This window comes from Carettochelys insculpta, chromosome 7 (assembly GCF_033958435.1).
Source record: "Carettochelys insculpta isolate YL-2023 chromosome 7, ASM3395843v1, whole genome shotgun sequence".
Lineage (NCBI taxonomy): Eukaryota > Metazoa > Chordata > Testudines > Carettochelyidae > Carettochelys > Carettochelys insculpta.
Window position 1 is genome coordinate 76,024,631 of NC_134143.1, and position 25,195 is coordinate 76,049,825.

Here is a 25,195-nt window from a genome sequence, read left to right on the forward strand (position 1 = left end):
GGTGGGAAAAGAACAGGTTAGGAGCTATCTAAAAAAGCTAAATGTACATAAATCCATGGGCCTGGACCTAATACATCCGAGGGTTCTGAGGGAGTTGGCATATGCTGTTGACGAGCCCTTGGCCATTATCTTTGAAAAGTCATGGCAATCGGGAGAGATCCCAGATGAATTGGAAAAAGGCAAATGTAGTGCCCATCTTTAAAAAAGTGAAGAAAGATGATCCAGGGAACTATAGGCTGGTCAGTCTTACATCAGTCCCTGGAAAAATCATGGAGGGGCTCCTCAAGGAAGTCATTTTGAGGCACTTGGAGGAGGGGAGAGTGATCAGGAACAGTCAGCATGGATTCATGAAGGGCAAGTCATGCCTGACCAATCTGATTAGTTTCTACAATGACTGAACTGGCTCTGTGGATAGGGCAAAATCAATGGATGTGATCTATCTTGACTTTAGCAAAGCTTTAGATACCATCTCCCACAATATTCTTGTTGGCAAGTTAAAGGAATGTGGATTGGATAAATGGATGGTGAGATGGATAGAAGGCTGGCTAGAAGGTCGGGCCCAGAGGGTAGTGATCACCGGCTCAATGTTGGGATGGCGGTTGGTTTCTAGTGGAGTGCCCCAAGGTTCAGTTCTGGGTCCTGTTCTGTTCAACATATTTATCAATGACCTGGATGAGGGGTTGGATTGCACCCTCAGCAAGTTTGTGGATGACACTAAGTTGGGGGAGAGGTAGATATGCTGGAGGGTAGGGACAGGGTCCAGAGTGACTTAGACAAATTGGAAGACTGGGCTACAAGAATGCTGATGAGGTTCAATAAGGACAAGTGCAGAGTCCTGCACCTGGGCCCAAAGAATCCTAAGCTTTGTTACAGGCTGGGGTCCAATTGGCTCAGTGGTAGTTCTGCAGAAAAGGACCTGGGAGTTGTAGTGGATGAGAAGCTGAACATGAGTCAACACTGTGCCGTTGTAGCCAAGAAAGCTAATGGCATGTGAGGGTGCATCAAGAGGAGCGTTGCCAGTAGATCCAGAGAAGTGATTATTCCTCTTTATTCAGCTTTGGTCAGGCAGCATCTGGAGTACTGTGTCCAGTTCTGGGTCCCCAATTATAGGAAGGATGTGGATACACTGGAGAGGGTCCAGCGGAGGGTGACCAAACTAATTAGGAGGCTGGAGCATATGACCTATGAAGAAAGGTTGAATGAATTGGGACTGTTTAGTCTGCAGAAGAGAAGACTGAGGGGGGACTTGATAACAGCCTTCAACTTACTGAAGGGAGGTTGCAAAGAGGCTGGAGAGAGGCTGTTCACAGTGGTCACAGATGGCAGAACACGGAACAATGGTCTCAAGTTGCAGTTGGGAAGGTCCAGGTTGAACATTAGGAAAAACTTTTTCACTAGGAGGGTGGTGAAGCATTGGAATATTCCTGTGTTGGGAAGAACACCGCAGCAGTCAAACACTCTGGCATTTAATTTCAAAAAGGGGAATTACACTAAAATGAGGAAGCTAGTTAAACAGAAACTAAAAGGTAGAGTAATTAAACTAAAATCCCTGGAAGCTGCATGGAAACTGTTTAAAGACACCATACTAGAGGCCCAACTTAAATGTATACCCCAAATAAAAAAACACAGTAAGAGACCTAACAAAGAACCACCATGGCTTAACAGCCATGTTAAAAAGGCAGTGAGAGAGAAAAGGGCAGCTTTTAAAAAGTGGAAGTCAAATCCTAGTGAGGAAAATAGGAAGGAACATAAACACTCCCAAATTAAGTGTCATAATGTAGTGAGAAAAGCCAAAAAAGAGTTTGAGGAACAGCTAGCCAAAAATTCAAAAAACGATAGTAAAATGTTTTTTAAATACATTAGAAGCAGGAAGCCTGCTAAAAAAGCAGTGGGGCCCTTGGATGATAAAGATATAAAAGGAGCGATCAGGGAAGACAGTGCCATTGCAGAGCAATTAAATGATTTCTTTGCTTCAGTCTTCACGGCTGAGGATGTTACAGAGGTTCCTAAATCTGAGCCAGCCTTTTTAGGTGACAAATCTGAGGAACTCACTCAGATTGAAGTGACATTAGAGGAGGTTTTGGAATTAATTGATAAGCTAAATAGTAACAAGTCTCCAGGATCGGACGGCATTCACCCAAGGGTTCTGAAAGAACTCAAATGTGAAATTGCGGAGTTATTAACAGTGGTTTGTAACCTATCCTTTAAATCCACTTTGGTACCAAATGACTGGAAGACGGCCAATATAACACCAATATTTAAAAAAGGCTCTAGAGGAGATCCTGGCAATTATAGACCGATAAGTTTAACATCAGTACCAGGCAAATTAGTAGAAACACTAGTAAAGAGTAAAATTGCAAGGCACATAGAAGAGCACGAATTGTTGGGCAAAAGTCAGCATGGTTTCTGCAGAGGGAAGTCGTGTCTAACTAATCTACTAGAATTCTTTGAAGGGGTTAATAAACATGCGGACAAGGGGCACCCAGTGGACATAATATACCTAGATTTCCAGAAGGCCTTTGACACGGTCCCACACCAAAGGCTTTTATGTAAATTAGGTGGTCATGGGATAGGAGGAAAGGTCCTTTCATGGATCGGGAATTGGTTAAAAGACAGAAAACAAAGGGTGGGAATAAATGGTAAATTTTCACAATGGAGGAGGGTAACTAGTGGTGTTCCCCAGGGGTCAGTCCTGGGACCGATCCTGTTCAACTTGTTCATCAATGATCTAGAAAATGGTGTAAGCAGTGAGGTGGCAAAGTTTGCAGATGACACCAAGTTGTTCAGGACAGTCAAAAGCAAAAGGGATTGTGAAGAACTACAAAAAGATCTCAGCAAACTGAGTGATTGGGCAGCAAAATGGCAAATGAAATTTAATGTGGGTAAGTGTAAGGTAATGCATGTTGGAAAAAATAACCCAAATTACACGTACTACATGATGGGGTCAAATTTAGCTACGACAGATCAGGAAAGGGATCTTGGAGTTATAGTGGATAGTTCTCTGAAGACATCCACGCAGTGTGCAGCGGCAGTTAGTAAGGCAAATAGGATGTTAGGAATTATTAAAAAAGGGATCGATAATAAGACAAAAGAGATCATACTTCCCCTATATAAAACTATGGTACGCCCACATCTCGAGTACTGCGTGCAGATGTGGTCTCCTCACCTCAAAAAAGATATATTGGCATTAGAAAAGGTTCAGAAAAGGGCGACTAAGATGATTAGGGGCTTGGAAAGGGTCCCATATGGGGAGAGGCTAGAGAGACTGGGACTTTTCAGTTTGGAAAAAAGGCGATTGAGGGGCGATATGATAGAGGTATATAAAATCATGAATGGTGTGGAGAAAGTGAATATAGAAAAATTATTTACCTTTTCCCATAATACAAGAACTAGGGGACACCACATGAAATTGATGGGTAGTAGGTTCAAAACTAATAAAAGGAAATTTTTCTTCACGCAGCACACAGTCAACCTGTGGAACTCCTTGCCCGAGGAGGCTGGGAAGGCCAGGACTCTATTAGGGTTTAAAAAAGAGCTTGATAAATTTTTGCAGGTTAGGTCCATAAATGGCTATTAGCCAGGGATAAAGTATGGTGCCCCAGCCTTCATAACAAGGGCAGGAGATGGATGGCAGGAGATAAATCACTTGATCATTGTCTTCTGTTCTCCTTCTCTGGGGCACCTGGCATTGGCCACCGTCGGCAGATGGGATGCTGGGCTCGATGGACCTTTGGTCTGACCCAGTATGGCCATTCTTATGTTCTTATGTTCTTATGGAATGGTCTACCCAGGGGAGTAGTGGAGTCTCCATCCCTGCAGCTGTTTAAGTCTCACCTCGACAAAGCCCTGGCGGGGCTGATCTGATGGGTTTCGTCCTGCTTAGAGCAGGGGGCTGAACTCGATGGCTTTTTTGGGTCTCTTCCAGCTCTATTGCTCTATGATTCTGTGGTGAGGGGCACCAACAGGCTGATTCCCATGATGAGGGGAATTGCCCTGAGGAGATTCTCTGGTATCCAAGTTAGATTTACAAATTTTATTCTGGAAAAATGACAGGGAAAATAAGATGGGGGTTCCCTTGTCATCCTGACACGATTCCTCCCAGTTCAGTTCACCTCTATCCTTAATCTGCTGTGCCAGTAAGCCAATAAGCTGACTTCTGCGGATGACTTCCTGTATGACCTTGACCAAATCTGTTCCCTGTCTCTGCCTGGCTTTCCTTCCCTGTAAATGGAAATAATAATCCTGCTGCATCTTACGCCAAGCTGTGAGACTTCATTAACTGACTTGGGTGCTGTGTTAAGTATTACTACTCTCCATTCTGAAGGTCTATTGCACGCCCCTATAACTTTTGATTTGGAAAGTTAATTTGAAAATAGACAGATTTTCTCAGTGAGAAGCTATAAAATTCAAAAGCTTCTTTAGTTACAGGTTGCTAAGAATTAGCCTGATCCACTTTCCTGTTTCTTCATCATTGACCTAGCAGGATACACCTGGCTACTGTCCCTTCCTGCTCTCCACAGCCACGTCTCCTTAACAAAGAGTGGGAAAAGGGAAAAAAGGCTGTGAATAAGTAGCAACTGGTGATTTTTATTGTAGATGGTGGGGGGGAACCTGTGGTCCGGATCTGGCCCACGGCTTCCCTGGGTCCAGACCCCCAGGCCCAGGGATGCCCTCCACAGCATCTGGCCCACAGCACAAGGGAGGTGGGGAACAGGGAGAAGGGACGGCAGCAGCAGTGTCAGTGATGTACAGAGAGAAGGGCATCCGGCTCATTCCTGCCCTCCCTGCCCAGAACCCCCACCCTGCCCTCACCCCCTCCTGCCTAGACCCCCCACCCTCAGCCTGTTCCAGCACCCCCATCCTGCCCCCTGCGCCCAGACCCCCCACCCTGCTCTTGCCCCCTCCTGCCCAGACCCCCCACCCTGCTCTTGTCCCCCTCCTGCCCAGACCCCCCACCCCGCTCTCACACCCCTCCTGCCCAGACTCCTGACCCTGCTCTTGTCCCACTCCTGCCCAGACAGTCTACCCTCAGCCTGTTCCTGCACCCCCATCCTGCCTCCCCTGCCCAAAACCCCCACCCTGTTCTCGCACCCCTACTGCCCAAACCCCACCCTCAGCCTGTTCCTGCACCCTCCTCTGCCCAGACCCCCCACACTGCTCTTGCACCCCTACTGCCCAAACCCCACCCTCAGCCTGTTCCTGCACCCTCCTCTGCCCAGACCCCCCACCCTGCTCTCGCACCCCTACTGCCCAAACCCCACCCTCAGCCTCTTCCTGCACCCTCCTCTGCCCAGACCCCCCACCCTGCTCTCGCACCCCTACTGCCCAAACCCCACCTTCAGCCTGTTCCTGCCTCCCACCTCTGCCCAGACCCCCCACACTGCTCTTGCACCCCTACTGCCCAAACCCCACTCTCAGCCTCTTCCTGCACCCTCCTCTGCCCAGACCCCCCACCCTGTTCTCACACCCCTACTGCCCAAACCCCACCCTCAGCCTGTTCCTGCCTCCCACCTCTGCCCAGACCCCCCACACTGCTCTCACACCCTTACTGCCCAAACCCCACCCTCAGCCTCTTCCTGCACCCTCCCGCCCAGACCTCTTGCCCCATCCTCCTGCCGAACTGGCCCCCCATTACTGTTCCCAGCCAATTTAAGCATCTCACCTACCACCCAAACACCCGCCTTGTTCATGTATTCCCTCCTGCCCTGAATCCCAACCTTAGCTTGTTCCTGCGACCTCCCTGCTGCCCAGACCTCTCACCTCCAGCCTGATCCTGCACCCCCAACTGCTTCCCCTCAGCCATTTATGCACCTTACAGCCCACCCAGATCCCCCAATCCCCGCCCACTCCTGCACCCTCCAGACCACCTCAAATACTCACTCCCAGCCTGCTCCTGCATCTCCCTCTCACTCAGACCCACACCTGCTCCCCAGCAGCCCTTTCTGCACACTGGACCTCCCTATTTTTGGTCCCACACCATATTTTTGGTCCCTCCCAGAGAGTTAATCTGGCTTGAGGGGACCCCTGAACCTCACCCCAACCCCCCTTCTCAACCCGCCTGCCCATGGTGCTAGAGCGTGAGTGGAGTGAGGTCTCTCAGTCAAGGGTCACATCAGTGAGGGTTGGATTGATTGGTTGATTTATTGATTGATTTCTTTCTTTCTTTCTTTCTTTCTTTTGGGGGGGGTGTCACCTTTATGTGGCCCCTGACTGATGGGTGTGGGTCATGGCCCCAGACCCAGAAAAGGTTCCCCATTCCAGTAGTTGGGAGCCAGTGATTTCAGCAGGACCAGGCAGGACGTGTGTGCATATTGCTCTCTGTTGGTCACCTGAAGCACAGAGAGATGAAGAACTGAAGAAGAGCTGATGAAGCGGGTCTCTGCCCACAAAAGCTTATGCTCCAAAATATCTGTTAGTCTATAAGGTGCCACAGGACTTCTTGTTGTTCTCGAAGAAAGAACATAAGGGTTCTGCAGATTTGAGTCAATAGCTACTGCTGCTTAGCCCAAGTGGCAGAAGTCTGCATATTCAGAGCTGCAGAACCAGGAATCTTGTCCCTGCTCTGTTACAAAGGAGGGGAAATAACTTCCCCAAAGTTAAATCTGCATTCAGAGTCCTATTCTAAGGTTGATATGAGCCCACTTTGTAACTAGAAGAAAAGAACAGTCATGTTTTGAGGTGATCTGGTTCTCCAGCCCCACAGTGAGCGTCTATGACTCGGTGCCTGCTGTGGGGCTGGAGCATAAATTCCAGCTCCCCAGTGCGGGGAGGCAGCAGGAAGCTGGTGTTACAGCCCCTGCATGACTGGCTCTGCCTGTTTGGGAGAAGAAGTAGCTCAGCATGCTACTCAGCCCACCACCTACACCCCAGCTGTGGGAACAGCAGCACAGGAGCCTGCTAGCTCTGCCCTGGGACATCCATTGCCCTACCTTAGCACCACTGCACTGCCATCCAGCAGCTGCCTGAGGTAAGGGTCTCACAGCCAGAGTCCATACCCCTCACCCCTCCTGCCCCACCCTTAAGGATCCTCCCACAGCCAGCTCCTGGAGCCTTCTCCTCCACCCCAAATCTCTGCCCCAGGCCTAAGCCCTCTTCTGCAAACAAACTCCCTCTCAATGCCCACACGTCTGTACCCTTCTGCACCCCAACCACCTGCACCAGGCCTGTGCCCCTTCCAGCACCCAAATTCCCTGCAAGAGCTTGCACCCTGCACCCCCAACCCAAGCCCCAGGTTCAGCCCAGAGCCCCACCCACACTCCAAATACTCTCGGTCAGCCCAGATCCTGCACCTCCCCACACCTGAACCTCCTGCACCAGCCTGGTGAAAGGGAGGGCTGGAGAGCACAATGAAAGGAGCAGGAATGAAGAGAGTGGGCAGGGATGGGGCTTCGGGAAAGGGACAGGATGGTGGCAGAGGAAGGGGGTTTAATTTGTGTTCGGGGGGGGGGGGGGGGGGGGGACCTCTTATGGTCCGGGCCACTGACCAACAGAAAAATCACTTAGGGGACCACACATGAGTGAGCAGCACAAAAAACACCTCACAGACCTGGCCCCCAAGTGAAAAGGAGAAGAGAAAAGAGAAGAGACAAGACACCCACCTCACTCTGCTCAAACTCCCACTCTTCTGGGGGCCCAGGACTAGTAGATTTTGTGGGTGCCCCCTGGCTCTGGGGTGGGGCCAAAAATGAAGGGGGCTGCCAGAGATCAGAGTAAGGGTGGCGTGCAGGGTCTGGGTGGGTGTGATTAGAAAGCTGGCAACCCTAGAGGCTTTGGAAGAAGGAGAGAGAATGGGATATGCTCAGGGAAGCGGGGAAAAGGGGGTGGGGAAGAGGTGGGCAGGAATTGGGTCTTGGGGGAAAGGGTGGAGTGGGGACAGGGCCTGGGGATGAGAACGGGAGCTTGGGAGAGGCTCCATGAAAAAGATGAAATGAAAATGGGGGTCAAGCTAGAGAATCATCGCTCTGTGCCATTAACTAAATCATCGATGAAGGTTTTGAACAGAACTCGACCCGGAAGTGATCCCTGCAGAAGCCCACTTGTTAGGCCCTTCCAGCATGACTGTGAATCACTGATAACTAACCTCTGGGAATGATTTTCCAACCAGATATGCACCCATCTCAGAGCAGCTCCATCTAGGTTGTACTTCCCTTGTTTGCTTATGAGAAGGTCATGCTACACAGTATAAAAGCCTTACTAAAGTCTTGATATACCATATCTACCATCTCTCCTAAGACAACCGTATCTCCCCGTCCCAAATACAGGACAGGGAGCTATGTGGGGGGAGGGGAAGCCCCACCCAGCTCTGTCAAGTCCCAGGGAGCCGGGAAGGCAGTGGCAGCGATTGGCTATCCCCTGGACCCCCAGGGTAGCTGCAGCCACCAGCCCTCACCCAGAGCCCCAGGGAGACCACAGCTGCCAGCACTCCCTGGGAGCCCTGGGGAAGCCGCAGCTGCTATCACTCCCCTAGGAGCCCTGGGGAAGCCACAGCCGCTAGCCGCTCCATGGAAGCCCTGGGGAAGGGGCAGGGATGCTGTAGTCACCCATACTCCCCCAGCGTCCCCGAGGCTCGGGGAAGTGACTTCCGCCAGCAGGTGTACTTGCACAGCTGTGGGCAGAAAAGGCGGGGGGAGGGGGGGAGACCCAAACACGGGACAATTAGTTCCTTTTAAAAAGTAAGTCAGGACGCCCTTTTGGCATCCCTAATACGGGACAGATGATCACCCTAATTTCCCCTCACCCATAAGGGCTGTTATGCAGTCAAAAAAAACTATCAGGTTGATTTGACATGATTTGTTCTCAACAAATCCACACTGACTTTTACTTATCACCGTATTATCTTTTAAATGTTTGCAACCTGATTTTTCAATTATTTGCTTCAGGTAAGCTAGCTGGTCTGCACTTCCCTGGGTTGGTCTTATGTCCCTTTTTACACATGGAAACTATATTTGCCCTTTTGGAGCCTCCTGGAATTTCTCCCATCCTCCAAGACTTTTCAGAGACAATTGATAATGGCTCAGATACCACCTCAGTCGGCTCCTTGAGTATTCTAGGGTGCATTTCATCAGACCCTCGTGACGTGAAGACACTTAACTTGCCTGAGTAATTTTTAACTTGTTCTTTCCCTTCAGGGGCCCAATGAAATTACAGTCTATGCCGAAAGGGACAGGTCCAAATATGGCTTGTAAGAGAGGAAATCAGCGGGGCAGAAGTAAGCAGATGTTGAACAGACGGTCTTGGAGAGGAAGAAGAGGGCATGGACCAGAACTCAAGAGACCCAGGCTCTGTTTCTAGTTCTGCCATTGACCTGCTGGTCTTCTCCCCTCTCTGTGCTTTTGCTTCCCTGCCCCCTCCATCCCTTCCTCCCATTCATGGCCTCGTCCAATCACCTGTCAGCTTGTCAGGGCAGGGACTGCCTCTCTCACTGTGCTGTATAGCAGCTAGCACCATGAGACCGGATCTCTTCAGAGACTTGACGTGAAGCTGACAGGCCAAGCAAGAGAAGACTCCAGGAACTGGTCAGACAACTCTGGCCCCTGCACGCAGCATGAGAATGGCCCTTGGCAAAGGTGGAGTGCACCCAGACGGGGTAACTAGCCTGCCTGAGGTTACCTAGGACAGTGCTTCTCCACCCTTTTCACTTAAGGACCCCTAAATTTTTCAAATGACAATCTGAACCCCTCTGGAAATCTGCTGTATGTATCTGTAGTTGAATCCTGTTCAGGTTTCAGTCTGTCTTTTAGACCAGTGGTCCCCAACCTTTCTTTTCCACACCCTCCTTACCTGATCAGCACCCCTGGGAATCCCAGACAACAGTCATGACCAGAACTGGGCCCATGACCAGGGTCGGGAGCTCGGGGGGTTGTGGCCAGGGGCCCAGGACTGCAGTCAGGAGCAGAGTCATGGCCAGGAGTCAAGCCCGGACCTACAGCGGGGGATGAGGTCAGAGCAGAGCTGGGTGGGTGCTCCCTTCCCACCCCCCACGCCCATGGGGACTGGCCCACAATGCACTGCGCCTCCCCAGCATTCCTCCGCATCCCCGGGGGGATGTGCTTCATAGTTTGGGGACCACTGCTTGAGGCACTGTCCACAGAGCAAAGGGTGAGAACCACTGAACCAAGGACATTTGTGCTAGAGCTGGGAACAGAACCTCCACCTCTGTGGATCCCTCTTAGCGCCTTTCAGCTCTTACCTGTGACCCCCTCTTTCCTTCCAAGAAGCCAGAACTCATCCACCACCTCCAGCACCTCTATGACATCTCCCACAAAGAGGGGCAGCTCTTCGGAGACGCTGGGGCAGAAATCAAAGACAGCGCGCACCACGGATCCAGCCTCCATTGCTCAGGATCTGCAGGACAGGATGGACAGACTCAGTCCCTCAGGCCATGACACATGGCACTCAATATGGCATCACCAGAGAGACAGCAATGCCTGTGGTGTAAACACAGAGGCAATCTAAACCCTCCACAAGGAAAACAGGCTAATGACCCCTGGAGGAGCCCCATGTCACTCACCCATCAAGAACCAGAGCTCCCTGCAAGGGGGCCCCAGATCCCTGGCCTATCCCACCTCTCCATATTCCAAAATGGAATAGACTAGCACGGCTTACTCTCTGTTACTATTCTCCGTATTCCAGTGCCAGAGCATGCACTTGTGCCAAGCTCATAGGAGAAAACAGGGAAGAAGCAGCAAGAGAGGCTGGAAATTAATTCCCGTCAAAAAGGAAATAAGAGGCGGGGGAGGAAGCCTGCTGCTTCCCCAGCACAGAACAAGGGACACCACCTACTAGAGGCTCTGCCTGCAGGCAGACAAACAGCAGCAGCTTCACCTTGCCTCTGACAGTTATAAAGAAGAGGTCCAGGGCAATGCCAGAGCCACTGGGGGCATGTACTCAGCACTGATCTCCAGGAAGACCTGGCTGGGACTGGCTCCTATAAGCAGAGTTTACAGTTTCCCATGCAAATCTCCACATGGCCCCAGTGTCCCCCAGCAGGAATGGTGCCAGCACAAATAACTGAGATAACTGTGGAGATGCCTTTGCCCAGCAGCCTGGAGCTGACCCTGGGGAAGGAGCAGGTAGAACCCAGCTTGGGTTTTGGAGACTAGTGCAGAAACAGCCACACACTTAATGCAGCCATGGGCCAGGCTCCAGCTCCTTCGTGCAGAAACATGCCTGGAACACACCCTGAGAGTGGTGATGTGTACACACTGCTCCATTTCCCACACCTGCAATGGGCTGCATGACATGACTCTGCAAGCTGAGAACCCCATCTGGCTCAGTTCCATCACGTATCCAACAGGTCCTCCCTCAAGGCCTCTGTAATGCGCTCATGCCTGGCAACGAACCCACAGTCTGAGCAGAGCTCTGCTCTCATCCCAGCCTGGGCAGCCCTCCAGAGTGGAGCTGGAAGGGTCCCTCTGACTTGGGGACCAGAAAGGAGCTCACAGTAACTGTGGCTGCACCTCAGACAGTACCAGGGCCTGGACCTGCCACAGCTTCCCCACCTCAGGGCTGCACGCCAGAGAGCAGCTGGCCCAGGTCAACCATGGCTCCTCCCTCATCCTGGGGCTACACAAAGACAAGCGGGGCCCAGATAAGCCGCAGTTCCCCACAACCCTAATGCTGCTCAGAGCAGGATCTAGGCCTGCATCTCAGAGAGCATGGGAGTCTAGACCAGCCGTGGTTCCCTGTATCCCAGGACTGCACACAGTGGGGCCCAAACCTGCCATGGGTGCCTCTCACCCCAGGGCTGCACCTCAAAGAGCAGCAGGGCCCAGATCTGCCATGGTTCCCTGCATCCCAAGGGCTGCACGCAGCAGGGCCAAGACCGGCCATGGATCCCTGAACCCCCGGGCTGCACTTCAGAGAGCAGTGCAACACGGAACCATCACAGCTCCTTACACCAGTCTGGGGCTGCACCTCAGAGAACAGCAGGGTCTGCACCAGTCAGTACTATCCCAGCATCCCAGGGTTGCACCTCAGACAGCAGCAAGCCCAGACCAGCCACGGCTTCCCCAGCACACACCACCATCCTATAACTGCACCTCCAAGAGTAGCCAGGGCTAGAACAGCCAGGCCTGGACCAGCCAGGAGCACCCCCCTGCCAACATCCTGGGGCAGCACCTCAGAGAGCAGCAGGTGCTCGACCTGTCATGGCTCGCTGTGCCCCTGGGCTGCACTTCAGAAAGCAGCAAGCCCCAGACCAGCCAGCTTCCCCCACCACCCCAAGCTGGCACCTCAGAAAACAGCCAGGCCCCAACCAGCCAGAGGCTCCCCTCGTTGTTCTTGGCTCTGCAGCAGCGCCTCAAGGTGAGTGGGAGAACCCAGTCGTGGCAACACTTTTCTGCTGATGCGGCTGTTTTATTTACCAAGTACAAATCACCTCAGAGGAACAATGCAGAGTTTGTGTTCTGCCAGAACACTGTCTTGGCACATCTCTCCTCATTACATGCTCTCCCACACACCCAGCAGGCAAGACAAAACATGCACCCCTAAGCAAAGGTCCTCGTAGCTCTCACAGCTGGCAGGAGCTGCACAGCCTGAATATGTGGACCGAAGTGCGGCAAGCTTGAGCACCAGCACCTTCTTGGTCTTTCCCTTCGAGAAGCCTGCTTAGGGTGTCCAAAAAGGCCTGTGCCCAGGAGCAGAGAACAAGTCCAACATGTGTCACTCAGGAGCAAAAGCCAAATGTGCACCCAAACAAGACCAAACTGTCTTGAGGGGACTGCTGGGCAAGTCCCAGGGTGAGAGGGGGCAGGAAATTAAGCAGATGCTTCCAGGAACATGATACAGCCACACTGACAGCAAGAGACAGTAATACAGGCCTTCATCTCAGACAAGACCTGTAAGAGCGAGCACAAAGCCTAGACTTTGAATCTTACAGTTTCCAGCATGCACTTTCATGCTTTTTCCCTTGCTGCTCCCCTGGCAGAGGACAAGCTCCCTGTAGACCATCCATAAACCCACACCATGTATTCCAAATTGCTCTTCAACATTCAGCTCTGCCATGCGACACTCAACAATGATGGGCAGGTGTGCTGTGATGGCCCCTTATCATGTTAATCAGAATCTGTCCCTTTTGATGGCTTGCCTGGCTGTTGTGCTGACCTGCTGCCTCATCTCATCTTTCCCTTACATGCTCTGTGGGGCTGAGACCACCTCTTCAGGAGCAGGATCTTCTTGGCGTGTCCTGACACAAATATTACATAACAAGTACAGCAGAAAGTAATTTTCTAAAAGAAAGAACTCAGGGGACCTGAGGGAATTCAGGGACAGGTACTCGTCACAATTCAGGGCTGCAGAACAAACAGCACAGCCATGTGCTACTAATCTATGCCCTGCCTGGGGGAGAGCAGGACAGAAAGGAGACATGACAAGTGTTAACCCCTAAGCACAAAGGAAGATGGAGAATTATTTAGCATGGTTCCTGAGGGCTATCTGGGGCCCGTATACCTATAAGAATGTGTGTGTGCAGCAGGTGTTCTGTAATTAGTCAGATGCACCCAAGGCTTCATCTGTTGGACATGATAAAGACCAAGGCCATGTCCCCACCAAGGACCTCACAGCAGCACAGCTGTATCAGTGCAGCTGCCCCACTGTAAGATTGTTCTTAGAGCCATTCTGTGCTCACAGGACAGCATTCTCCCCTCAGCACAGTTGACAGCCTCCACTGAGCGGTGGAAGCTATGTTGGCGGGAGAGCATCTCTCACCAGCATAGAGCTGTCCATACCAGCACTTACACCAGTGTAACTTACTTGACAGAGGGGGATGTTTTTTCACCCCCATAAGCAACGTAAGTTTTGCCAACATAAGCAGTGGAGACATGAGCTTATTTGTTTGTTACTGTTATTACTGTTCCAATAATTATCTCTTTCATGGCTTTGATGCTGGTGGTTCCTGCTCTGTCCAGGACTTCCAGGGTCGTAACTCTGTCCTGCCATCGAAATGTGCAGTATTGACCTCAGGCTGTGTGTGTGGGAGCGCTCCAGCAGTTTTACATGTTTTCTGTACAAGGTCCAGGTTTTACAGCCATACAGGAGACTGGTCAGGACTACAGCCTTGTACGCTTTCAGTTTAGTGGACAAATGGAGGAGTCGAGAATCCCTAAGCAACCCCTCTACAGTGAACTCCCCCAGGGTAAAAGGAATCAAGGTCAGCCTCGCAAGAGATATAAAGACTGCATGAAGGCCAACGTTGCTCATGCTGGTTTAAAACCAGATCAGCTAGAGCAGCATGCAAAAGACCGAACAGGCTGGCGCGCTGTTGTACGACACGCGTATGACAACTTCGAAGAGCAGCGACGCGTGCGCCTCATTGATGCTCGTGAGAGGAAGAAAGCAACAGCAGCAGCCACACCAACAGAGACAGGACAATTACCCTGCCTCCACTGTGAACGCCCATGCCGTTCAAAGCTTGGACTCCTCAGCCACATGCGAGTCCACAACTGATGAGCCTGTGCAAGCTCAAGACGTCATCGTCGGACACGACGGACTAATTATTTTTTTAAACTATTTGACCATATATAACACTAACCAATATTTTATTGATCAACGAGCCAATTATTTTTGGACTGCTCAAATGTACAACTCTTATTTACTGATATTTGTCTGTCGTAGTAAAAAACAACCTCTACGACATTTCTGGCCCTCTTCATTCACCAAAAAAAGGAGAACTAACCAAAGTGTCCTTTCCTTTGCAAGTTGCCTTTAAAATTGAGCTAGACAAAGCAATGGGAAAAATACTGAAGAGCCCAATCCCTCCACAACAAACAAGTAGGGAAAAGGACCAAAGATGTCCTAATACATCTCACATGATCGCACTTCTTCCACAGCCTCTGTAACACATTTATCAAATATATCATACTAATATGTAGCAAAGGAAAAAGTCTGTGAAAGGAACTCACGACAAACGCAACACAATGCACAGCACTATAACTCACAAAAAACTGCACAATCAAAATACAACCCAATCCAGAACACAGGACATGCTGAATGCCACAGGCAATGCATTTAAAACTGACAGAAGGAAACATTATACAACTCACAGTTAACCTGTGAAACTCTTTGCCTCCAGACACTAACCACTGAGCTCAGAATCATAGTGACAGTCAGAAAAAGATGAGGCACTTATAATGAAACTATGAATGAACAGTTATATTAAATGGGCTAAAATTATAAAAGAAGGTATACTTAACCTTCCTGCTTCAGGACATAAGCCATCCATTTAGATAGTGGGCATTAGAGAGAAACTCCCCCATAAGCACATGATTCCATAATAGGCCACTATGGGGTTTCTTTCACTATCCTCTGAAGCAGCTGGTGCTAAGCACAGTCAGAAGCAATAACAAGAAGGGTCTGGACTGCAATGGATGGGAGATTGGAGGTTGTAGGTTTGATCCCTGTAATACACAAGAGTTCACAATAGTCCAGTGTTTTACACTTTTTTCACTCCAGGGACCCGCTTGCTGCCTTCCTAGCCTGTGTCAGGAGATCGCAGGGACCAGTCATGGCTCTGCCACCAACTCTCAGTCAGGCATTAGTGAGGTGGGGATGAGGAGGGGCATGGGTGAAGCAAGGGCAGAAAAAGGTGGGCAGGGGTGGGGTCTTGGGGGAAAGGGTAGGAGGAAGGCTGAATGGGGGGGTCTAGACAGGGGGGTGCAGGGGCAGTCTATGGACTCGTGGTCTAGGCCAGAGGGATGCAGCTAACCTGGGCAGCACCCTGGATGCACATGGCCCTGTTCCCTCCCGTCACCGCTCCCAGGCACTGCCCTCTGCTGATTGGCTGGAATGAAGCCTCTGGGAAGTGCTGCAGCTGCCGCTCCGTCTCCCCTTTCCCTGGCTGCAGGGAATGGCAGTGAGCAGCAGAGGAGCCTGCAGCTTATTCCTGCTCCCCCCGTCCCCAGCAGAGCCCCTGGTCGGAATCCAGCCCACAAGGCTTGGGGCTCCCCATCCTGCTGCAGTCCGGATGCTGGGGAGCAGAGCACCAAGGTCCAGACCCAGACAAGCCACAGTCCAGACCCAGACCATGGGAGGGGCTTCCCCATCCCTGCAAGTAATGCACGCCTCCTAAATGCAATGCCTACTAAATGCACGCCTACTAAATGCACACTTATTAAATGCACGCTTATTAAAACAAGACTTTCGAAGAGGCAGCCCACGACTGGAGGAACATGAAACAACTGCTAAAGCTCATGCCTCTGTCAGCAGAGTGAGGCAAGAGTGGCTCTGCCCGCTGCTGGGGAACCCATCCAAAGGGTTAATGTAACCGCTCTGTGGGCTGAGCCAGATCAGGATTCCAGAGGAATGGCAAATGTAACACAGTAACAGGGTGGGAAGTCTCAGGGAGCAAAGGAAGTCCATACTTTCAATTAAGTAACAATTTGATCTCAGTTCAAATGCTTATCCACTAACAATTTTCTTCTGGATTACAAGAACCGCTGCATGGAGAGGGAAAGGGAGCTGTTAGAAGCAGTTTACACAGAACATGTGAGAGTTGAACTGGAAGGATGCAGATATTACAGAGCAAAGGGAGAACTGATTGGAAAGGATGGGGGAGCTGTAAGCCCCAAAACTGCTCCCAGGATTTCTGGTGATTCTGAGCAGAGTGCACATCCCTAGGCAGCACAAGCCCTTCCTGCTCCTATTCCCTTCAAATACCTCACTGGGGCTCCCAGAATGAATGCTATTTATTTGCATGCAGTTTTGCAGCAATGTGAATGACACACTTTCAAGCCACAGGAAAGGTCAGTGGAAAACTGCCCCTTCCCAGGAATGTGTGGGACTCTTCCCTGAACATAGGAGAGTTTGCTGTATGTTTCTCTCTCTTGGGGCTCAGTCAGCACGTTCATTTGTTTGAAGGCGGCAAACCAGCCTGTGAGGTTTACTTGTTGCATAACAAGACTAGTGTATATTATTCATTTTTCCAGGACCTTGACCTTGTCTCCCCCACTTGAGTGGCTGCTTCCTGATTGCCTGTTTCAAACCCACATCTGGAAGAGGACAACTCACAGCTTCTTTTGAATGGGATGTTAGAGTCAAAATCTCTGGACATAAAGGTAAAAACAAAAGTTCCCCAAGAGCCTCTTTGTGCCTAGTAAGAGTGACAACACAGTAACAGCTTTGTACACACACCAGCAGGAAGAGCAGATTCTAGGCAGAGTTGCACTTCCACAGATCTGCAGTGAGTCACCGCCCCTGACTTCTGGCTAAGAACCCTTCTCCTCTCCCTTCCCAGCCGGGTAATCCTCCAGAGCAGGGCTGGAGAGGGAGGGAAGGCCCAGGACTTAACAAACAAGGAAATTTCACCCTAGCAGAGGTCAGGGCTGCAACCGAGCATGGAATTCCTGACTCAGTCCAAAAGCAGGAGCAAGATGTCCTTCTCAGGCAGGCTTGGAGCGGGGTTGGGGGGAGGTAAATATGAAGAGAAAGTGAGGCAATTAACTTACGCTGTTGAAGGCACTCCACATCAAGCCGCGGGGGAGGGTGGGTAAATATGAAGAGAAAGCGAGGCAATTAACTTACGCTGTTGAAGGCAATCCACATCAAGCTGCGGGGGAGGGGGGATAAATATGAAGAGAAAGCTAGGCAATTAACTTACCCTGTTGAAGGCACTCCACATCAAGCTAGAACAGGTGACAGATTTCCATCCCTAACTGCATCTCAGTTCCTAGATTAGCAGCTTCCCCAGAGGCTTGCTGAAGAAGTCCCAGCCTCTCGATGCAGTACACAAAGGAATCTGCAGCCTAGAAGAGCTAGACCAGTAAGTATGCTGTAAGGAAACCTGTCTGTCCTTTCAGCCAGACCACTCCATGGGGGCTAAGGAAGTAGAAACTTGAGGCAAAGCACAGGAGCTTTAACATGGTTATAATGATCTACCCAGACTGGTCTACACCAGGCTAGGCAGCAGTAAAGGGGTAGTGGAGACTTTTCTCACATTTCTGCTGAAAAAGACTTGACATCCATTTCCCACATCCCTCAGCCTCTCTCCTTGTCTCTGAAATATGGCTGAAGAAGAGATTTTCATTAACTGAATCCCCAGCTTTGAGGAAATGCAAGGACAAAGATGAGCATTACACCCGTACTCAAAGAAGCCACCATTCAGAGGGACAGCAATCTATGACAGACCAGTGAATCTAACATCAGTGCTGGGCAAATAAGTTGAAACGATAATAAAGGATAAAACTGTCAGACACGAAGATGAAAACAACTTGTTGGGAAAAAGTCAACATGGTTTCTGTAAAGGTAAATCATGCCTTAATAATCTACTAGAGTTCTTTTGGATGGTCAATAAGTATGTTGTCAAGGGGAAACCAGTGGATATAGTGTACTTAGATTTCCCGAAAGCCGTTGATAAGGTCCCTCCCTACAGGCTCTTTGGTAAAATATGTTGTCATTGGATAAGAGGGAAAGTCCTCTCATGGACCGAAAACTGGTTAAACGACAGGAAACAAAGGGTAGGAATAAATGGTAAGTTTTCAGAATGGAGAGAGGTAATTAGTGGTGTCCCCAAGGGGTTGTACTGGGACCAATCCTATTCAACCTATTTATAAATGATTTGGAGAAGCGGCAAAATTTGCTGATACTACTGTTCAGAATAGTTGAAAACAAAGAAGACCATGAAGAGCTTCAAAAAGATCTCACAAAACTAAGTGACTGAGCAACAAAATGGCAAATGAATTTTAATGTTGATAAATGTAAAGTAACGTACACTGGAAAAAATAATCCCAACTTTACATACAAAATGATGGGATCTAATTTAGCTACAACCACTTGAGAGAGATCTTAAGAGTCATTGTGGATAGTTCTCTGAAAACATCCACTAAATATGCTGCAGCATTCAAAAAGGCAATGCTACAAAACATTAAAAAAAAGGGACAGAGAATAAGACAGAGCATATCTTACTGCCTCTGTATAAATCCATAGTATGCCCACATCTTGAATGTTGCACACAAATGTGGTCGCCTCATCTCAAAAAAGAGATATTGGCATTGGAAAAGGTTCAGAAAAGGGCAATAAATGACAATGGGTTTGGAATGGTGCCATATGAAGAAAGATTAAAAAGACTGGGACTTTTCGGCTTAAAAAAAAGGAGACTAAGATGGAATGTGATAGAAGCCTATAAAATCATGACTAGTGTGGAAAAAGTGAACAAGGAAAAGTTATTTACTTGTTCTCATAACAAAAGAACTAGGGGGTCACCAAATGAAATTAATGGGAGCAGGTTTAAAACTAACGAAGTTTTTCTTCACGCAGAGCATAGTAGGCCTGCAGAACTCCTTGCCAAAGGATGTTGCAAAGACCAAAGCTTTAATAGGGTTAAAAAAAGAACTAGATAAAGTCCTGGAGGTTAGGTCTATCAATGGATATTAGCCAGTATAGGTAGGAATGGTGTCCCTGGCCTCTGTTTGTCAGAGGTTGGAAACGGATGTCAGGAGAGGGATCGCTTTGGTAATTACCTGTTTTGATCACTACCTCTAGGGCATCAGACACTGGTAACTGCTGGAAGACAGGACACTGGGCTAGATGGACTTTTGGGTTGAGCCAGTGTGGCCGTTCTTATGACAAGCAATGGTGAAATGAGTTTGTGCCCTTTTTACCCTCTTTGGGGTGGATGTGGATAAAATTAGCACAGGTTGTTTTTTTTTGTATATTGGAAAGATGGGTCTTGTCTAGCCTGTTTTTTGCTGGAAGAGACAAGGCAGATATGTAAAGGGATCATTTGGAGGCTGATCAAAATATCGGAGTCCCTAGAACAGGCCCGCTGACTGGTTGGGAGAGGAAGGGGCCACGGCCAGGCATTTTAAAGGGACTTGGAGCTCCAGGCTTCTGTGAAACACCACGGAGTGCTCTGTGCTGTTTTGTGGGCACCTCGGGAGGGAAAGGGGCAGGGCTGACTGTCCTGACCTTCTGCCCTTGACCCCACCCCTTCTGACAGCCCCCAGGCCTGTGGCACCTCTTGGTGCCACTGCACTGGAATGTGGTATCTTTGAGTGTTACAAGTCAATTAACCCAAAAGCTCAGATAAGACAGGCATCTTAACAGATGGGTGTCACAGCAATAGCAGCCTTATGTTAGAAACCAAACTGGCAGGGCACTCATCCAGCTTTATATTGTAGTCACCTGCTTGTCACTGAGGGATGGCACTGCTAGAGCTGAATACAGTCTGCGTGGCAGCAAGAGTTGTCAGAAGAGAATGGGGCAGTCTGAGAAAATGAGTCACAAAAAGAGAGCGAATGAGCAGGCAGAGATTTCCAGTGGGCATGCTTGCCTTGCATGAGAAAGTCTGATTTTCGCTATGCAACATATGCATTCTGAGTCCCTCTCCAATAGTGCCCAGGGAGGAACCAGCCTTCTCTTAATGGGAAAAAAATCTGACTTTAACCCAGAAAGAATCAGGAAAATTAGAACAGATTTCTTAACAGAGGGAGAGCTTTATTTTTGACTTTTAACCAAAAAATCCCATTTCAACAAGGCCTCCCCCAAGCCCTTTGTACCCAGGTCAACGTATTGTCAGTTCTTTGAAACCAGACTCCAGCTCTGGAATCTTAGACCCCACTTTGGCATGAGTCCTATTCCATACTCTCTCCAGCTGCTCTGCCTAGCCTCAGACTGCAAGCTCCCTGCAGCCGTTACTGGACCACAAGAGGTAGAATTGCTACCCAGAGCTACAGATGTTACCGAGCCTCTTACTCTTACGCATTGTTTGTGACAACAACCCTGGGTATTCACGTGCCTCTCTCACACCAGGACACTGCAGCCCTACGCTTCTTACTTCTCCCCCTCCCTCCCAGCACTTTTGATCTCGCTCCATCCATGCTCCTCCCTCTCCCTCACAGGGCTGGAGTGCAATGAACAGCTGATTTGCAGCCTGGGGCGGTGGGGCAGAGGAGCAGGGACAGAGCCCAAATCAGGCGATTCACAGCTCCTCCAAAAGTGCTGAAGGGAGCAGGAGGAGTACGAAGTGGGGGGCTCCAGTGCACAAGAGGTGCAGTGGAGAGGGGCACAGATCAGGGACTGCGTGGAGCAGGTGTAACACCAGTGGGCCACATATAGCCCATGGGTTGCAAGTTGCCCACCACAGGTTTAAACAGTGGCCTCTCCCAGAGACATGTGAGGGAGAAAGACACACACAAAAGCTTGCAGTTTGTGGGGGCCCTGGTGGTAAGGGGACTGAAGCTATTGGGAAAACATCCAAGACAAAGGCATTTCTAAGTGTTTCCTATGCAAATGTGAACAAATATTTTACCATAATAATATTATACAAAATCTAACTCTCTGAACTGCATGTGCTAGATCCAATTCAACCTTGAACGCGTCAGAGACAGAGGGATCCCAGCCAAACTACAGAGAGAAATCATAATCCACCCCTTCCAACAAAGCATGACGATTAACCCTACTTGTTTCAACAGTAACTTGCAAAGGGAAAAAAAACCTGAACTTTCTGCCATTTTTTCCCCTTCATGAGAGAGAAAAGGGCCAGAAAGGCTCTGCAAAAATAAATGCAGCAAAATTCTGTTTGTTTTTCCAGTTCTTAAGGTCCTGTCTAGACTGGAGTATTCTGTGGTGACAGGGTAGCTTTTATACATGATGACATCACGTAACAACAGAGGAAAAACTGCAGGAAGAAACAAATTTCTAGACTAGTCTTTTTTTGTTTGTTTTTTTTTACCCTGTCAATTAAGGCACAAAAAGCTCAACAAAATACCTCCAAGCCCTCCCCCTGGTCTTCCAGCAAAGCCGTATGTCTTTAAATTCATAAAATTTCTATGGTTAAAAAAGGCTGGAAAAAAATAAATGAGACCAAAACTCCTTTGGGGTGCTCCCCATCACACAGGAGCCCCAGGCCAGTCTGTACCAAGCCTTTTGAAGTTCACCTGTAATTAAACTGCAAACAGGCTCCCTTTTGCAAACTGGCTTATAGTAGAGATTTGAATTTGATGACAGAAAAATCTTAAGATGTTTACAAGGTGCACTGGAGGGGAAAAAAAAAACAAAAACAAGACAACTGGCACAGGCAATGGGGGAAGCAAGGAGAGGCACGGGAAGGGGACACCAACAGAAGCCAGCTCAGAGATACTTGCAATGTCTGCCTTGAAAATGCAGACAAGAAGTTGAAATGGGACACACAGCACAATGGGAACAGGGAACTAAGAAGGAGCAGATGGAATGAGGTTGGACCTTTCATACCAAGTGACTGTGCTGAGGAGAATTATGTCAGGCAGCTGCTATCTTCCCCCACCTCTGTCAGAGGGTAAAGAGAGAGACTTTAACAGAAGCTAAGGAGAGAAAAGGAGTGGTAATGGGGGGAGGAGGGCAGGAGGGAGGTCCTTTTCAGCAGGAAAACAGCAGAAAACCATGGAAACATTGCACAGCTTGCATGACGGATGTCAGTTACATTGATTAATGACAGACTAGCAGACACTTAGACACTACAGAGGCAAGGGGCAGAACTAGAAGCAGTAACAAGTCAAGGGAACAGTGGTAGATGTCAGGCACTGCAGAGGAGGAGTTGCGAAAGAGAGGTCGGAGCATGTGAAGAATAATGCTTCAGCTTTGGCCTCACTCTGTCACACAGACTGCAGCAGAGACAGCTGGTGCCAGAGGTGCCTGGGGACAGCAGAAGTTGTGAGGCACCCACTCAAGAGCTGATCAGTGTGGCACCTTGTAAGCTGCTGTCCCTCACTATCCATGAGCCTAGGCTGCCCTGCTCAAGAGAGGAGTTTGAATAAGAATATTAGCTGAAATACACCCACAAGGTGAAGCCTGCACCAGGCCTCTCACCTGAATGGGGGGATGTCCACCTGTTCCCTCAGCCAAATGCAAACAAGGTATCAGCTCCCTGTAGGATGCACACAGCACCAAAACCTACTGGTGAACTCAGAGGCCTCAGGCTTAGTGTTACTGCTCATTAGAGGGTCAGGCCCTAATTACTGACCAGCAGAACACCATTGTTCAATGTTTGTATCACAAGGATACCCTGCCCCTGGGCTTATACAGTTAGGAGCCGCTGCGCTGCCCTTGACTCTCCCTAGTGTTATTTTCTCACAGAAGCCATTAGGACAACACTAAGCACCACAAGCTACAGGTCCTTCCTGCTGCTTTATGTCTGAACAACCCCTTGGCCACTGGACCTGAGATCACATGGAAACATCCCTGCAGCCCATGGCAGCTAATCCCAGGGTTGCTCCCACTTAAGCCCTAAAAACAGCTGTGCACACTGTGCTCCTTGGGCTGGAGTCCATTCCCAGTCGTGGGCTACATCTACAGTGCCACAGCTTGTGCACCATGCTTGCGGCTACTCCTTGCGAGGACATGCCCCAGAGGGTTGAAATCCCTTGGTAGGATGACCACCTGCCAAGACAGCTTTGTGCAGGAATTATAAAGGCAGAACTCTGCAGCATTAATGGCTTTCCCTGACAGCTGGGCCATCTGCCTGTAGGATTCCCAAGGAAGGGGTCATGCTGCAGAGGGAGTAACAGTGACAATACTGCATAAAGCAGGAGTCATGGACTTGGACGTTGCTCAATCCAGTCTCCCTTCATTGTGGGCACAACTGAGGACACTGATATGTGTACGTCTCTGGGCAGCAAGTTGTGGACATGATCATCCATCAGCGGCTCCATTGGACTCCTAACATTGTCCAGATGCCAGACCATTGTCTCCCAAAAGAGGTGCTGTTCTCTCAGCTGAAAGAAGGGCACCGCAATACAGGAGGCCAACGTTAAGTGTTCTAAGAACTTGCTGAAGGGTAACTTGAAGAAGTGCAGTATTGACACTGACACTCGGGAGACACTCACCCCGGATCACTCAAAACGGACAGAAGTAATACACAACGGTCCCCTGCATTTTGAATTTGCCTGTTGACAAGCTGAGGAGGACACGTGGCACAGAAGGAAGGAGAGACTGGCTTCCAGTCATAGTCAACAGCCTCCTGCCATACCTGGAAATGTCTGTCCTCACTGCAGTAGCACTTGCTGCTGTTCAAGGACAGGCCTCATCAGCCATGTGAGGATCCACATCTCCCATGGAAGATAATCATACTCAGCAATGAGTGATTGTCATCATCAGAGAGGCAAGGTTTTAAAATAAGGCCTCTGCTATTAGCTCTACAAACAATATCCTGCCTGTTTGACTGCTTCATTACTTCCGACACCATCCTCATACCTGCGTTCCCCCCAAGCACCCTGAATTTACTCTGCCAATATCCAGCGTGTGACACAGCTCTACCAGTGGCACAGGCAAATCTGGCAAACCATAGCATTCAATCAGAGCTTCCATCTAATGGCAATCCCAATTCCAGTCTCCCTAACAAACTAAGATGGGTATTAACTGTGCAGTCAGTGCTCCATGTCCCCTGGGAGTTGTGACCATTAGACAGTTGGAAAGTGACATCCAATGTTCCTTCTCTAATTTTTTCCATCCATGCTCTGTTAATCAGGTGGGCAGCATCTGAATCTCTCTGGGAAGGCTACTCAAGCACTCAACTTACAAGGGACACTAGTGACATCCTGACCCCACTGAAGGCAATGGGAATTTTGCCATTAACTTCAACAGAGCCAGGATTCACTCAGAAACTGCAGCTATGGGACTCACGTCTTCCTACTAACCCCCACCAAGCACACACTCTAATGGCTTCAGGTTCTCCTCCCCTTTCTGCTGCATCCATATCACAGATGCACCAGTGATTATTTAATAGCTCCATAATAATGACCATAGTGTCATTAAATGTCACATCCTGGTACAGGGGGGTAATACCCACACTGCAGTAACATGTCTCTTTAAAAAGGCGAACTACCAGAAAACTGAGGATCCTTATTAGATGGATGTTAAAAGGAGTTGTCATATGGATCAAATGCCAGCAAGCACTGGGGCTATTTAAAAACATCATGAGTGGCTAAGACCAAATATATAGTCCAAATCAGAAAAAACAATATGAAGACCAAAAGAATGCCACCTTATCTAGGCAGCAAAGTAATGGAGATCATCAAAGGCAAAAAACAACGAGGGGTCCTGTGGCACTTTATAGACTAACAGAAATGCATGAGCATAAGCCTTCATGGGCAACGACCCGCTTCGTCAGATGCTCATACATTTCTGTTAGTCTATAAGGTGCCACAGGACCCCTCACTGCTTTTGCAGATCCAGACCAACACGGCTACCCCTCTGATTAAAGGCAGAAAGGTATCCTTTAAAATATGGA

General features: G+C 49.3%; 1 protein-coding gene across 5 annotated transcripts in view; it reads right to left on the bottom strand.

Annotated features, from left to right (window-relative positions):
* DNMBP (dynamin binding protein) overlaps positions 1-25,195 on the bottom strand; it is a 135,235-nt gene that overhangs the window by 93,274 nt on the left and 16,766 nt on the right. For all 5 annotated transcript variants that reach the window (XM_074999383.1, XM_074999382.1, XM_074999384.1 and 2 more), the window contains exon 2: positions 10,190-10,344. In XM_074999383.1, coding sequence (XP_074855484.1) covers positions 10,190-10,334 — 145 coding nt within the window. In that variant the 5' untranslated portion in view covers positions 10,335-10,344. The remainder of the gene's footprint in view (positions 1-10,189; positions 10,345-25,195) is intronic.